General features: G+C 38.3%; 1 protein-coding gene across 1 annotated transcript in view; it reads left to right on the top strand.

The window, feature by feature from the left end:
* Positions 1-16,108, top strand: part of galt (galactose-1-phosphate uridylyltransferase) — an 88,571-nt gene that overhangs the window by 26,947 nt on the left and 45,516 nt on the right. Inside the window, exon 7 of the mRNA XM_079449189.1 lies at positions 2,156-2,278. Coding sequence (XP_079305315.1) covers positions 2,156-2,278 — 123 coding nt within the window. The remainder of the gene's footprint in view (positions 1-2,155; positions 2,279-16,108) is intronic.

Here is a 16,108-nt window from a genome sequence, read left to right as displayed (position 1 = left end):
CTCTAAATACGAAGTGAATGCAGCTGGACACGTTTCTAAAAGTTTGTTAACTATGACCAGTACAATCAAATGTAATTTACTTTTTACTGGGTACTAAACTTGGTCTCAGATGAGAGAACCTGGTGTTGTTGGCAGGTGTATTGGCAGTTAAAGGAGCTGATGTCGCTGGTTTCTGCCTGTTTGGGCTGATTCTCTCTGGATGCAGTTTGCATTTAACATGCAAAGATGTTGCGAAACTATGACCTTGACATTTCACAAGCTAAAGTGTCTTTTCATTTTCAGTCCTATTTAGAAGATAATTGCCATGTGGTCACATCCAATCCTTTACCGCAAATTAAATTTGGAACGGTTACTTACAAACAACTGAAGCAACCTCACTCAGGAAATCTGAATGCTGTTAGTTTTTGGTCTCTACAGTGTACATACAGTATATTCGAGATATAAACTACAGTCCAATGTTTTTAAAACATCCAGTAATCAAAATCAGCGGTTTCAATTACATTAATATACTGTGGGTAAACAAGGTGCCCTGTTTTAGTATTGATTTACTTCTACATCACATGGAAACTATGTACTTTTAATGCAATAACATTTCTGCTAGTATTCTAGATTTGGTATAAACCAATGTAATTTATGGAAGTCAGCGCATTTGGCAGCCATGTTTGCAACGGCTCTGGGCAGCTATTTCAGTCTTATCTAAGTTCTAGTTGAATAGGGGAAGACAGATAACTCGCTGGCTAAAATCACAATCAAGAAACATCTAAACAACCAACAATTAAACGTCAATTCGCCTCTACCGTGAATTTCGTTTCTTAAGCTCAAATTGTGCTAAAAATATTTTTATTTCGAGGTCATTCAACCATTGCACATGCGCACAAGTTGGTAAGAGCCTCACAAGTCTCTTTGCAGAGCCCCTTCCCAAAGAATCCTCCGTCTTTATTGATGATTGGTCTTTCTTTAGTGGAAGAGTTGACAATATGATGTTGTAATATAATGGTGGTTCATGATGATAATGCAATAAAAGTAAAACCAGCAAATAACTATATACTGAGGAATTACCAATGTCTCGAAGATATACCTGACATGATTCTTGAATGGAAAATATTACATTATATAATGTATATGACACAGACCCATTGTTGTGTGGCATAATGCGCTGACTTAACTGCATAGATGTACATGTTTCTTTTTTAATGTGCTTTTGTTAAAATCAATATGCTATGCAGTTATCTATGATATTGACAAAGTAATGTAAGGTAATACGGTGGACTATTTTAGCATGCATTGACTTGCACTTCAAAAATTAAATGGTGATGGCACGCCATCCATGGCGCTTTGATATATTAATGATCTGGAACGCACTAATCTTAATCTTGCATACTGAAAAATTTAATGCAGAATGGGGATTTAACCATAGTTTGGTTGAGTAGTCCAATGAGCCTTACTTTAGCTTCTCATGAATAATGACAAATGGAACGTTCACAATAATAAAGAAACTTTTACTTTACCTAATCTTCAGAGGTTTGTGGCACTGGTTTAAAATGCCCAAATTGAGTGCCCAAAATAACCCTTCTGAATCGCTGGGCAGAAAAGCTTTTTTTTTGTCTCAGCAGTGAATAATGACAGGGGTTCCTCACTTTGAGCAAATCTCCTTTTAGGAAGATACGGTTGGGTTGAGAACTCCTGGGGCTCTGTTGGAAAGTCCCGGAAAAACACTTTCTTCACACACTTTTACTTTGAAGATATATATTGGACATGATGCCAGAACCCTTTTTGAGTGCGGTAGGATGTGCCATATTTGTGGTGTTTGGAAAGATTAATGTTCTAGAGTATCTTTTCCGATTGCTTTACGTAAATCATCCGTACAAGGTGAAAAAAGTGCCAAGGCCAGAGTTGTGGAACATAATTGGATCGCTCTCTGTGCACAACAGTATGCTTCACTAGCCTCATACTTGGTTTCTATTTAAATATGTTAAATAAGGGCCATGGGTGGAGTTAATCTTATTGCCGGGGTAGAAGGCAGTTTGTCATTATTTGTGATTATGGCAGGCCAGAAATGTTTTTGTGTCCCTGAAAGCTGTCTTCGAGGATTTAAGTAAGGTAACAGAGACTTCTTCTCACTCTCTCATGTCATGCCTGTGTTATCTCTCTTCAGGTTTGGGCGAGCAATTTTCTTCCAAATGAACCGGCGCTGGCAGAAAGCTGTCAAAAAGACTTCCTGCAGAAGCACGGGGAGCCCATGCTAGTGCAGTACGCTCGAATGGAGGCGGAAACACAGGTAATGCATAGGCCTGAAACACAATTCATAGCATCTGTCAGCACAGTAACTCCATATAAATAACACGACTGTCTGTAGATAGCTCGTAAGGGCTCCTTCGACCCCACTGTGAGAATGCATTTGACAGGCGGCTGAAACGGATAGTGGTTGGTACGCTAACCCCTTAGCTGCTTAGGCTGGTCTGGTTTGATGTTTTTAGCAGGGATTTTAACTTGCAGCTGGGCTGAGAGACCAGCCAAGCTAGATGAATCCATCTTATACACCAAAACACCTATTGATCATAAAGCTTTTTACAGCAGGGAAGCAGTGGGGCTCACAGCCCTTTTTTTAACGTGGCATTAGGCTTAACAATGACTTGCGTTTATTTACAATGAATTTATAATATGCTTTTCTCAAATTATAATATGCTTTTCTTTTTCTTTAAGTGTTATGCAGTAAATCTATAATATTGACTGTAATGTAAGGTAATGTAGTAATGTAAAGGTTTAAGCAGTTTCTGCAAAAAAGTCATCTTATTTTCTTACCACCTTGCATGACGATGAAACAACCTAATGCTTCCAAACAGCCTTATTGTTATTGAAAAGTATATAGTTTTTATTCTGTGTCAAAACAGTGTGCACACATTGGGACATACCAGAGCCGTATAATATCAGAGTTATGACACTCACATAGACCTCCATAGGAAGAATGGAATGCAGGAAGTAACTCCAAACATTGGAGTTCCAAACATTGCACTAGAGCTCATTCTTTTTAGTGTCCCTCAAACAGTTGCTGAAATAACTACATGTTTTCACATTTTAACGAGTTGGCAGTTGAAATTAAACGTTAAAATAAAACACAAAGACTGATCTTTTATTCACATTGCTCCCAAGATAAAACACTGCTATAAATGTAGTAGACTTAGTAATCAGTGTACACAATGTGGGTAATATTTAGCTAAATGTATGCAAATAAAGTTTCTGTTGTCTGTGCTGCTAAAATCCAATTAAACAGGTTAAAAACACTGATTCGTTCGGAGCGCACCATGAACCACCTAACCACAGGGCGGTTAGATTGTGTCGTAACACTCACATTCATCGGGTCTGGAACATACTAACGGGAGACAGAAGCTACCTCTGTTTCCTAGACGACAGTTTGATCATTGTAGGTCATTCTGCCAGTGGTCTGTGGTCGTGGCATGCTAGACTAAGACAAGATTATATATATAAAAGGTTTATTTTGAATGGCCAGAATCATTGGAGTTAGTCGAGTCACTTTTTAACGCATGGGAAAGAGGTTTCGTTCTTGACATTTAATGGTTGAAAATTAGATTGGTACCTACAAATAATGCAGATCTACAGTTTTTGACTTTAAAATAAAATTTTTTTTAGAAGAATAATGTGCCTTTTTTAAACAGGAAGAGACAAAAAAGGATTTGAGTGTCCATTATTGAAAATGTTAAACAATCCCCCACATCCTTTTAAAGTTTGGTTCAATATTTTTTTAATGCTTTTTGCTTTTAATGAGAAATTAGAGCTCATATCTGCAAGTTATACCTTTTACTACGTCAACGCAGATCGTCCACCCAACAAAGGGTATAAAATGCAAATAAAAGTCTGCATATTCAGTCAAGGGGGTTCTCTCCTGTTTGCAATGTCCATCTTGTAAACTAGAATGTTGCCTCGCCCTCTTTATCACGGTTTACAAGGGGGCGTCGGCGTCATTAGCATACAGGCCTGAATCTGGTTGTGTTGCTCTTGTCACCTGGGCCCTGATTATTATAGTAAGCCAGCCAAGCATGCTGATGGCATGTCGAATCAGCAGGGAAGAGCTGAGCACACACGCTTGATTCAGCTGCTCTCACAGGTCTGTGCATTTCGCTAGCCAAGCATGAAAAATGTAGAGAAAAAATTATGTTACTTGGTTAAATCATATGCAGTCAAGTAAAGGACCAGGAGAAAAGATAAATGTGTTTGCTTTGAGACAAGGAGACTTTACTGCCACTGTTATTTTAATGAACACCTTAAAAAATTGGTTTATGTTAATCTATATATCCTGATCTGAATGAATTCCTTAAAATCTTCTCAAGTATCTGTTGGTTAAAGGTCAAAGCTTGGCGTCACAACCATACAATTAAAAGCGGCATCTGTGTTAACTTTGGGGCCCCAGGCATACGGAGGGCCCCTTGCTGACCACAAGTAATGAACTGCAGCAGTGCTCCTTTGTTTACATGACATATATCCAAAATGGTATGTGGGATTTACAATAAATCATGTAAAACAAATCTCTTGTTTTCTCCATGGTGTCTTTTGAACTTTTCAAAGCAAAGTTCTTTCAACCATTCTGTGATTAATAATTCATACTTCATAGCTTAAATCATACCTCAAGGCCCCAAAAATGTTAAACCTGCCCCTAATCAAAAGTTCAGTGTTCTTTCGTTTCATACACATCTGTGCAATAAGAGTGAAATGTAGCAATTTATACCGAAATGTACCATTGAGCCGAAAGGATTCACTTTCATGTTACGTTCAGTATAGTTCAGTTTCCTTATCCATTTCAGTATACAGATGATTTAAGAAGTGCCATGCAGCTCGATGTTTCAGTCACTATTCTGTCATAAGTTGCACGTTTTGGCTGCTTCTATATTCCATCAGATATTTCCCAATGCACAGTCCCTCAGTCATACATCCTTCATTCTCCTTATTCCCGAATACATTATCCTAGCTTTTATCAGTAAGCGTTGCACATGCTTCTTTGTGGGCTCTGGCTGTTTCGGAAATCCCTTGGCTCAGATCGCAAAACCCAGACAGAGATTATGAATACTATGGTGGAATTTAAAGTGCAATTGTGGTGAGAAACAGTATCAGTCTTATCGGCTCACATTTCACACAAACCATACTTAGCAAAAAATAATTGTATTCTGCATAAAAAAAACGTTTTAACCTTAAAAAAAGTTATAGCAAACTTGAAACAATCATAAAATATTGTGAGTAAAGGAATTGTTTTCTAATTTATGTCATCTTTTTTGGCCTACACTGATATGCCTAATTGTTTGTTCTTTACTGTATTGAAAACAATGCTTTTTAAAAATGTCGTATTTCTTTCGACTTTTGCAGTGAATTGAAAGATTTGTGAGATACACTGATTCAGTATACCAATAGAATATATTACCATGGTACTTTGACAAATACCATAACACAAAATTATAATTGTATATACCATGGAATTTTGCAAGGCACTTCAAAGTTTGCTTAGCACATGGTCCAGAATCATAGTCTCCATGATCTTGTTAATGAACTGCATAGAAAACGATTTCAAGTCAATGTCTGCCACAGCCGGATGCAAAAGCTCCCAAAGTCATTTTGTTCATCTTTTACAAATGCTGATACATTGTGTTATTATATCCAGGACAGCCACATTTCACTTAGGCTTCCTTTGCTGGGTGGGGTGTCTTATGTGGTCATGATCATATCTGAGGAAATGGCAATGACTCATCACATCTGCACCACAGGGCTCCCCTCCCCGACCTGGGATTTCCTATTATCAAGGAACGACTCCGGCTGACAGGGCCCCCATTTAGTCGCTCATGTCTGGGCAGTGGGGGGTCGGTCAAAATGTGCCGACCAGCTGGAGGCAAAATTCACCATACTGTTCCTGCGATTTAGTCTCATGTACTGAATCACTAACTCTCTGCGGCTCATCTTCTCAAAACTTGTGTGTCATTTTGAAATGGGAATATATAAATATGGTTCAGGCATTCAATTACAGCTAACAAAATTGTGTCTGACTGGATAATTTTCCCCTTGGGCATATAATAAGCTCTGTGTGAGACAACTTTTATGATACGACTGTACTGTTGCACATAGAAATGCATTTCAATAAAATGTGACATGAGGTTCCTATCAATAGTGCTAAATGTCTTTTTAGAAACGATAAGACTTGACAAAAAAACATAAATCCTGGTCATGCTGTAGTTTATTTTTGTCAAGAACAACCCATTCAGGCGGAAACATTTTTAGAGGCGGATGAATCTGGAAACAATTTTAACATTAAAAACCAAACTATACAGTTGTGTTCAATGATATCTCATGTACTGGTTGCATTACACCCCAAACAAAACTGTAGAATTTGACAAGTTTTATAAACATATTTCAACACCCAAATCAGCGTACTTATGCTATCAAAAGCAGCTTTTTATTCAGCACTGAATGGAGTTCATTGAAATATACTTGTTCCCAACTCCCACCTAGCTGAATGTCATCTTTTGCCATCTGTAGACCTTTGCAAAGTCTGGATCATCCATAACCTTGACTAGTTCAAAGGTCCCTCATGATTTTAATAATTCATTTGCAAATAATAAGCAGTCTTGATGCTGACTTTTCACACTCTTTTCCTCACTGACTTCCCATTGGCATTGAATTGCTATCGCTTTCATTTGATCTTACCTCAAATCATTGCTGTGGCTCTGTGAACTTTGGCTACACTGCCTGCCAAACCATGCTGAAGACGCTGAACAGACACCTCATATTTGGGAGGATGGTATTTGGCCATATATTCTGTTTCAGCTCTTGGCAAGCCCACATGTCCTCCAAGTCTGTCCTATGAATTAGTACCAACCTTCGCCCCAAAAGAAAAGCTACAGTGTTTTTCACCTATAAAACAGGAAGATTTCATTAAACATATTGCAACATCTAAACCTACAACAGGCTTATTAGACCCCATACCAACTAAATTATTAAAAGAGTTACTACCCGTTGCAATTGAGCCCATTTATAACATTATCAACTCGTCAATTAATCTAGGCCATGTCCCAGGACCCAGTACTGAAACTGCGCTCGTTAAAATTACAAACGACCTTCTTATAGCATCAGAGAAAGGCAATATCTCACTCCTAGTCCTGCTTGACCTTAGTGCTGCGTTCGATAGTGTAGACCAGGGCTCTTCAATAGGCGGCCCGCGGGCCACATCCGGCCCGCAAATGATTTTTTTTGGCCCGCTTGATGCAATAAAAGTGTATTCAGTTTCATTTGGGTTGGCATGACATCACCGCACGAAAACACACGAAGCACTCTGATCTCACATAGCTCTCGCGGTACTCCATCAGCCAATCACAATGCTGGCGCGAAAATGCAAACGGCGCAGGTTCATTGACAGCTAGTGACAAGGGTTGACAGCGATATCATGGCGATTGTAAAAAAGAGAAAGGTAGACACAGAATATTTAAAAGCGAATGGACTTAACAGTTTTGTTTTATTTTGCCTGACCACCACAATGCAAAGCCAACGTGTTTATTATGCACAAGACCGTGGCGGTCTGCAAGAATGATAACTTGAAACGGCATTTCGGGGCATTGCGCAGAAATTTCAAATGCAGTTATCCGGAACATTCTGAAAGCCTGTAACCGCAGCATTCTTACGTGTGGCTTGGAACCTGGCAAAGGCCAAAAAACCGTTCACTGACGCCGAATTAATTAAAACCTGTGCAACTGACATGGTGGATAAACTTCTAAATCACGACGCGAAAATAAAGAAAATGGTAACGGAGCAGGTTCCATTATCTGATTGCACAGCAACAAGAAGAGTGGAGCCATTGGCGGGTGAGTGCCTGTCTAATCTGTTATAAGACATAAAGAAAGCAGAAGCCATATCACTCGCAATTGACTCGTCTCGCGAACTTAACCGACATTGCACAGCGGTGTTTGTCCGATTTTTTTATGGGAAGGATTTCCGTGAAGAGCTGCTTTGTTTGCTGCCGATGCATGGGCGCACAACCGGTGAAATACTTTTTAACGAACTAACGGAGTTCTTTAAAAAGGCCTGATAAGCACTAGCTTCATAAATCGGTGTTGAAAAATGAAAGAGACGATGGATGCAGTCACGAGGCTGGTAAACTTTATTCGCGAGAGCTCGAGTCTGCCACATCGTCGTTTCCGAGCTCGTCGTGTGCTGAAAAAAGTTTGTGAATATATTGTTACTGTTTGATCAAAACTGAGGAAATAGAACTAATAAAAAACATATTTATATTGTGATGATTTTTTTAAAACAAATAAACAACTGTAAAATAAATAAATAAATAATAATAATGACAATAATATTAATAATAGCAGAACAAACATTGTAGTTATCAAATTATAGTCGGTGGCCCTTGACTTGCTATTGTTAGTAGAATTTGGCCCTTGGTGAAAACTAATTGAGGAACCCTGGTGTAGACCATAACATACTTCTAGATCGCTTGCACAATTATACCGGTGTTGAGGGACAGGCACTACAATGGTTCAGACCTTACTTATCAGACGGACATCAGTTTGTCCATTTTAATGGGAAATCATCAAGTCTAACGCAAGTAAATTATGGATTACCTCAGGGATCGGTTCTAGGACCCGTGTTATTGTCCATATACATGCTCCCCCTTGGAAACATTATCGGGAAAATTTGAATTTATGCAAATGATGCTCAGCTATATATCTCATCAAGATCAGATGATTCTTCCCAGCTATCCAAATTGGCAGAGTGCATCGAAGATATAAAACATTGGATGACTTGTAATTTTCTTTTAAATTCGAATAAAACAGAAATATTAGTAATCGGACCAAAGACACGCAAGCAGAATATTTTGGATTATAACCTGCAAATTGAAGGCTGCACTGTTACTCCAACAAATACAGTCAAAGATTTGGGCGTTATATTAGACAGCAACCAGTCATTTTGAAATCACATCTCAAATGTCACAAAAACAGCCTTCTCCACCTTAGAAATTGTGTTGCTGACACAGAGAGTCTTATTCATATATTTGTGACCTCACAACTTGACTACTGTAATGCTCTTCTTAGTGTTTGTCCTGCATCATCAATATACAAACAGTTAGTTCAGAATGCAGCTGCCAAAATTCTAACCAGGTCCAGAAAATACCATCACATAACCCCAATAAATCCTTCACTGGCTACCCATTAAGTATCGTATTGACTTTAAAGTTCCTTTAATCACTCGTGAAGCCTTAAACGGTTTAGCCTCACCTACACAACAGAGCTTCTAACACACTACAACCCATCACGCTCTCTGAGATCTCAAAAACTCTTGAGTTTTTTATAAATCCTAGAATAACTAAATCCACCAAATGGTGTCAAGCTTTCTCATACGTAGCACCTAAACTCTGGAACAGCCTTCCCGACACTATTCGAGGATCAGACACACTCGCCCAATTTAAATCTAGATTAAAGACACATCTTTTCAGCCAAGCATTCGCTTAATGCAAAATAGGCAAAATAAACCTACGGGAGACTATATTTATTAGATGTAGATATTATTTACTAGAATAATCCTGCTTGTTATATAAACACCATGTACTGTGCTGTGTTTTACCTTTTCTTTTTTCTTTTCTCCTGTAAAGCTGCTTTGGAACTGCTTTGAGAAAAGCGCTGTATAAATAAAATTGAATTGAATTGAGTCAAGACGAACAATAGCAACATCAATGTGATAAATTCCCATAGAAAATAAACATCTTAAGTTTGATTCAAATCACCCAATACTGTATATGCAGTAGATACAGTATGAGATACTTTCTGTCTCTCCTTTTCACAGTAAAATTTTCCCTTTGTGTTTCCAGTTGGTGATGGTATGACTGTGGCAAGCTTGTGTGCCAACCTTTGCCCGGCCCTAATGGCCATAACAAGATGTCTGTGCCAAGTTTTACAAGTCGCAGCCTGGTAACCAGAGTACCATTGTCGTGGGGGCAGGCGTTTTATCGGAATGTGGTTGTGATCGAATGTGGTCTCATGTGGCCAGACCTTTACACTGAAGGTCCAGGAACATTGTCCACTTTTCTGGCCGGGGACAGCCCAAGAGCCTGTATGACTGACAGGTATGCAATGACATTTCGTTTCGCATCTCAAAATGTTTATGAGCGTAGAATGTCACTGTAATGACAGACCGTTGTGCGTTCACTAGGGCTTCAAAAGTTTACAACAACCATTATGAGTTTGTGTCTTGAACCTTGCATGCTTTTAAGATTCCAGCGTTTAGTTGATCATGATGAATTCTCATTGTCATTTATATGAACACGACAGCTTTTTTATTCAGTTGGACGGCTTTGTGTTGTTTCCAGGCAGTCTGTTAAAGAACGTTGCGTTCTTTAACGAATGCCACCCAGAAGTCTTGTTAAATTCAACCACTCACGACTTATTTGAGTTAGCTAAAGTGTTTCCGGGGAAAATGTGCCAAATGCGTCAGACATTTTACCGTTGATTCGTGGGTGTGACGCAGAGGCGGACAGAGTACACAGGTTCATTACTTGAGTAAAAGTACAGATACCCCTTGCTAAATTTTACTCAAGTACAAGTAAAAGTACTACAGTCAGATGTGTACTTAAGTAAAAGTACTGAAGTACATGTTTTTAAAAGTACTTGAGTATCAAGAGTACAAGAGTACATTTTCTAAATATTGCATTACTACTGCCACAGTGCTTACATTTATGTACAGAAACGTCCTACATGGAGTTATGAAAAATGTTAATGTTAATACCTTGGAGAATGTTAAAGGAATTTAAAGTAAAATAAAGTAATTTTAATCTTTTTACCATGCTTTATTCTTTTCACCTCTGCTAGAGTTTTAATGGATTTTTTGCACCCATATTTGAACCGAACAGTTTTAAACAACACACCGCATACTCAAGAACATCAAAGCAAATACTCGGCTTACATTAATGAGTAATATTAGAAAATACAATTCAGCTAACAATTGTGTGTACATGTGAGTTTCTCTGTTTTTTCATCAATCAGTAGTGGCGTTTCATCAAAACCTAGGGTATGGCGAAATTTCCTCAGACCATACAAAAACGAACCACAATGAAACCAAATGATACCACATATATGTAACCACAAAACTTAAAGTAGTAAAAAATAACCCAGCCAGATGTTGTCATAACCACCACCAACGACTACGTTAATCGACTATGAGACTAAAATATAAACCAACCATTGATCAGATTCAGCAAACAAGATTAAATATAAAACATGTCTTACCTTGTCGCAGGGTTGTTAAGCCTTGATTCTTTTCATTTTTAAGCTAATCCTGGCATAGCTAGTGGCAAATCGCAAAATACATAATAGCCTAAACTGCGACTGCACTACAAAGTCTTTCCATACAATATATTTTTTTAATTTTTCACAGATAGCGTTGTACATTATGAATGAAATACAATAACAATAGTGTAAATTATTCGATTTATTAAAATTATTAAGTGGATGCCAACTAATTGGGAAAATAAAGACCATCCCCACTACCCATAACCTCACACTTGATTCCAAAACCACTGTTAGGCATTTTGTAGACAGTTTCTTTGTTTTATTGAAAATAAATGCCTGTAGGCCTATATGATCTTAAATGTGGAAAATGCAGACAAACGAGTTTAGCCAAAAAGAGCTTCGAACCAACATTACGATGATGTCACGTCAAAACTACATATCTTCGGTCTTACCGACTATACGTCAATGACGCTATGTGAATTAACGGTGTTTATACATTCTCAAATACACATGCTTCCGACGCCTATGCTACATGTACACATCAGTGTAAAGTAGTTGAATTATCTATAATGAGTCTCATTATGCACACGTACTTTGTTTCAACAATGTTTTCTGAACGCTAGGGCCATACACAAACGCCGCCCCTGAAATCAATAAACCTAAAACAGCAAAGAAGGCGATATAGCAATATTCTGACACACCTCTGAACCTGACCGTGTTATACACGCAGCATAGAGCAAAGAAGAGAAAATAATAATGATTAAAGAAAATCAGCTGACCGGTCGCGATGTTTTCAAGTTCATTTCATGTTATATTTAGCATTTTATATGACGCTATTGGCTACTCTTCCCTTACCTTTATTCTGTATTCATATAAAAATACCCCAAATCGCATGAAAATACACACAAAACACATATTCTTCAATCGTGCATTTATTAGCTTCTTGTTTTGGTGAAGAAATGTCACTTTAGCTTCATCGCGGATGTCCTGAATGAGGAAGTGTACACAGGACGTGTCATGCAGACGTGAGATGATTGACAGCTGTGTACAGCAAATGATAGAGCTCTGAGGTCTGGGTGATTGTTGCTGATAGGCTCGCCCAATAAGTGGCGCCTGCACAATCCAATCACGTTTGAGAGGGAAAAAACAAATTGGTGGTTTCCGAGATTTTTCTTTTTCCTTTTTAGAAGTAACGTGTACTTACGGTTATGGATAGAAATGTAGCGGAGTAAAGAGTACAATATTTGCCTCTCAAATGTACTTGAGTAAAGTCATGAGTACTCCCCAAAACTTATACTCAAGTAAAGTACAGATCCCTCAAAATTGTACTTAAGTACTGTACTCGAGTAAATGTACTCCGTTACTGTCCGGCTCTGGTGTGACGTCTGATGCTGAGACTAGGTCAAATGTAGTTCTTCTGTAGGCGGTACCTGGCTTTTGCAGACGGAGTGCAACCACCGTTTGCATAAAGCCTTACTGAGAAATTACTAATTTAATAGAGGCCCCGATAAAAACGTTAAAGTAAACATATGGGCTCGCAAAATTTACAGATACTTGATGTTTTGTAACTTTAGGGTTCGAAAGCAAACTTTGCACTTAATCAACTCTTGGTTTTCTGACAGTCTTCAGAAAGAGGAGGGGAAATAATCATTGCAGATGGGCTAATGCATGACGTTGACCTGTGAATACAGATATGATAAACTGTGTTTACATACTGATACATAGGACTGGGGCGATATATTATGTGATTGAAATTGTGTCACCTCAATGATTTACAGTTAAATGTCACCACATCCGAAAGCCAGAGGGCGCTATCGTGCAGAAACTATAAATATGGGACACAGAAGAAGAACGATTTACACATGTAGTTCCAGGAAATGCCAATGGCCATATTCCATCACTGTTCTTCAAACCTTTTCAAGTTTTTTTCCTGAAAATAAAGTATATTTATAATGATGATGTTTGACGAGTGTTGCTTTTTCAAATGCACGTTATAATGCACGTTATAAACGACTTGATTTTAGATTGAGCAGTAATTTCTACTGATCAGAGAGCCGTAGTTCACAGAAGAGCTGTGCATAAAACAGAATCGAAGCCTTTGCAATTTCAGAAACGCCCTAGACAGGTATAATTCATGTGAATCGCGATATATTGTCCCAGCCCTGCTGATGAGAGAGAGGAAAGATGTGAAATCCACTGCTTAATCCCATTGGTAGTCGCCAAATCATTTGCCTAAAATTGATGCTGGAATTCATTAAGCTACCAGCGGTGTGAACAGAGCTTTACATGTCCATCTTTTGGTATTAGATTTTAACATTCTATGCAGAGTGTCAAATATAATCAAGTATTTTTTTCTGTGAAATGACTCTTTGGAAGTCACACCTGATTGACCATATGCTTCATAATAGGGACGGGAACATGATGGACCTTTTGTTTCAGAAGTAGCTCATTAGGTTAATGAACTTTTTAATAGCGCAGATTGAAGCGCTCTCGGATGCCCCTACTATTAGCTGAGAAAGTGATGAACCATTTTCTTCACTCAGTATCTGTGCTCGCACTGAATTGAAGATGTTTAAAATGTCACCTCTGCTGTCTTCTGGGGATCCTGAAAGACATAAATAATGTCGGCCCAACTTGTTTGTGATGTGTACTGCTGCAATTTGCAGCAGGCTCAGGGCCTGAGAAGGAAAATGGCTTTTTATTGCCCCACTGAGTAATGGAAACAATTCCATTTGCGAGGGCGATATCTTTGTTTGCTCCTTATTGTGAAGAGTTTGTCAAGTTCTCTTCTTTATTGTGTTCGGAGCTTGATACTAAAGAACAATTAAATGCAAAAAAGAATGTCTTGTCTCAGAGAAATAAAGAACAGTGCAGAAATAAAGAACATTGTGCACAAGACCTTGACCACCACAAGTGCGATGTTTCAGAATTAATTATGGTGCAAGTGAACGGGCTGTTTGCACGAAACAAGTTCTCGTGTTTTTGTAATTGTTGTCCACAAAAACCTATTCTGTGTTGCTAAATTTTAAGGCTGTTGCCCACACATCAGTGCATCTCGCACCACAAACGTCTTATTTTGAAGATGCCATGTAAAACCTACGTTTTGTTGAAACTGCCACTCTCTTCCCCCAAATACTGTCGATCGTTCTTGATGCGTGTGAATCATGTCTAGAACATGTGTTCTAGGTTGTGAAACGAAGTCCATCTTATTTAAACTACCAAAGGAACTTCTAAGGAAACAATGGTTACAGTTCATTTTTCAAACAACACCAAAGGAGTATAACCCCAGGGTTTTACTGTGCGAGCGTCATTTCACTGTAAATTGCTTTAATAATCTTGGTGCGTTCACTGCATGATATGTTAAACGACTATGCTAGAAAGAGGGGGAAATACCAACTTTATTTGGAGCTGTTAGCTCCACCGAATCACAACATAAAAGTGTGACCATGTCATGATCATGTCATGATGATTCTCATGTCTTGATTTCCTGTTCTAGTGGCAGGATCATGACAGGACCACGTGTTATGTGTTATGTGTGGAGAGAAACATATTATTGTCAGTCATGACATAAGACTCTCCGGTCTCGTCTCTGTTCCCGTCCTCTCGTCTCCTCGTTATTGATTCATTCCCTTCACCTGTTCCCCTCTTGATTTGGTCCCATATTTAATGCCCTTGTGTCTTCTGTCTTGTGCTGATAGATTGTGATTGTTTTGTTTGGTGAGTTACTTTCGACAAATCACAGCAGACTCCCGTAATGATGATAGGTGTTTCGTTTTGCGGCAAAAGCTGAACGTGTTTGACCAATCACAACAGACTACACAATCTAACCAATCACAGGACACTAGGGGATTAGACGGATGAATTGCGTCAGTCAAGAAGTATGGATAAGAATAACTGCCTATTATTATGACATAATAGTGGTTTAACACCTTGTTTGTCCATAAACTTGTTGTTGGACACTCCATAAACCAAAGTAGGACCTTAAAAATCCAATGTTACATACTCTTTAAATATATATTTTTTTGACAAAACAGATCCATACATTTTCATGAGAATGAAGTTTATGATCATAAAACATTGTCACAAAATGTTAAATTACTGTTAAATCTGGTAGGCGTAAAACCTGTGGAAATGTGGAAAAACATATGAATTGCTTTTTACCCGATAGCAGTAGATCTCAGTACGGTTCTTTTTGAGTTCTAAAGATATCTGGTAATTATTAGATCAGCAATGCATTGATGTAACAAGCCCCAGCAGGAGTTTTACTATTATGAGCTTGTTAAGATCACTTATTTTGTTTTCTCTTTATTATGACTCAATTGTTAAAATTCTAAAGCGTTGCAATAATTATAACGTGCTGTTTCACAAGAGTTGAATGTAGAGATGAACAGGTGCGGGGAATAAAAAAAACTCACAGAAATGGAACAGTGTAAGGAAGTGGTTAAAATAAAGATTCCAGCCGTGGCATTTTAGAGTTAGAACACTGATTTGGGATCACATTTCCTGTTTCTGCGCTGTAAAATATAATCCTAATTCTGTGAAAATCCCTGCAAGATTCACATTTACTTTTCATCATGTGTGACCCTACTACTGACCCTTATCATGGTGACAGAAAATGCAAATCATTCAGAAGTTTTGCAAAATTAAGTTTACCATCTAGACTCAACTTTTTGAAAGGCTTTATGATCTCGTAGTGGTTCCCAGTTTTGGACAAAACCATCTAGTGCACCTAAATGTTGTTCCTATAAATTCCTTAATGGAAATCAAGGAACATCTTTAAACTGGAGGTGATGATGTTGCCAGCTGCACTGAACTCACCCTCTGATAGAAGG

This window comes from Barbatula barbatula (genome assembly GCF_947034865.1).
Source record: "Barbatula barbatula genome assembly, chromosome: 24".
Classification (NCBI taxonomy): domain Eukaryota; kingdom Metazoa; phylum Chordata; class Actinopteri; order Cypriniformes; family Nemacheilidae; genus Barbatula; species Barbatula barbatula.
The sequence above is the reverse complement of the archived record's forward strand: the minus strand, read 5'-3'. Positions and strand labels throughout refer to the sequence as shown.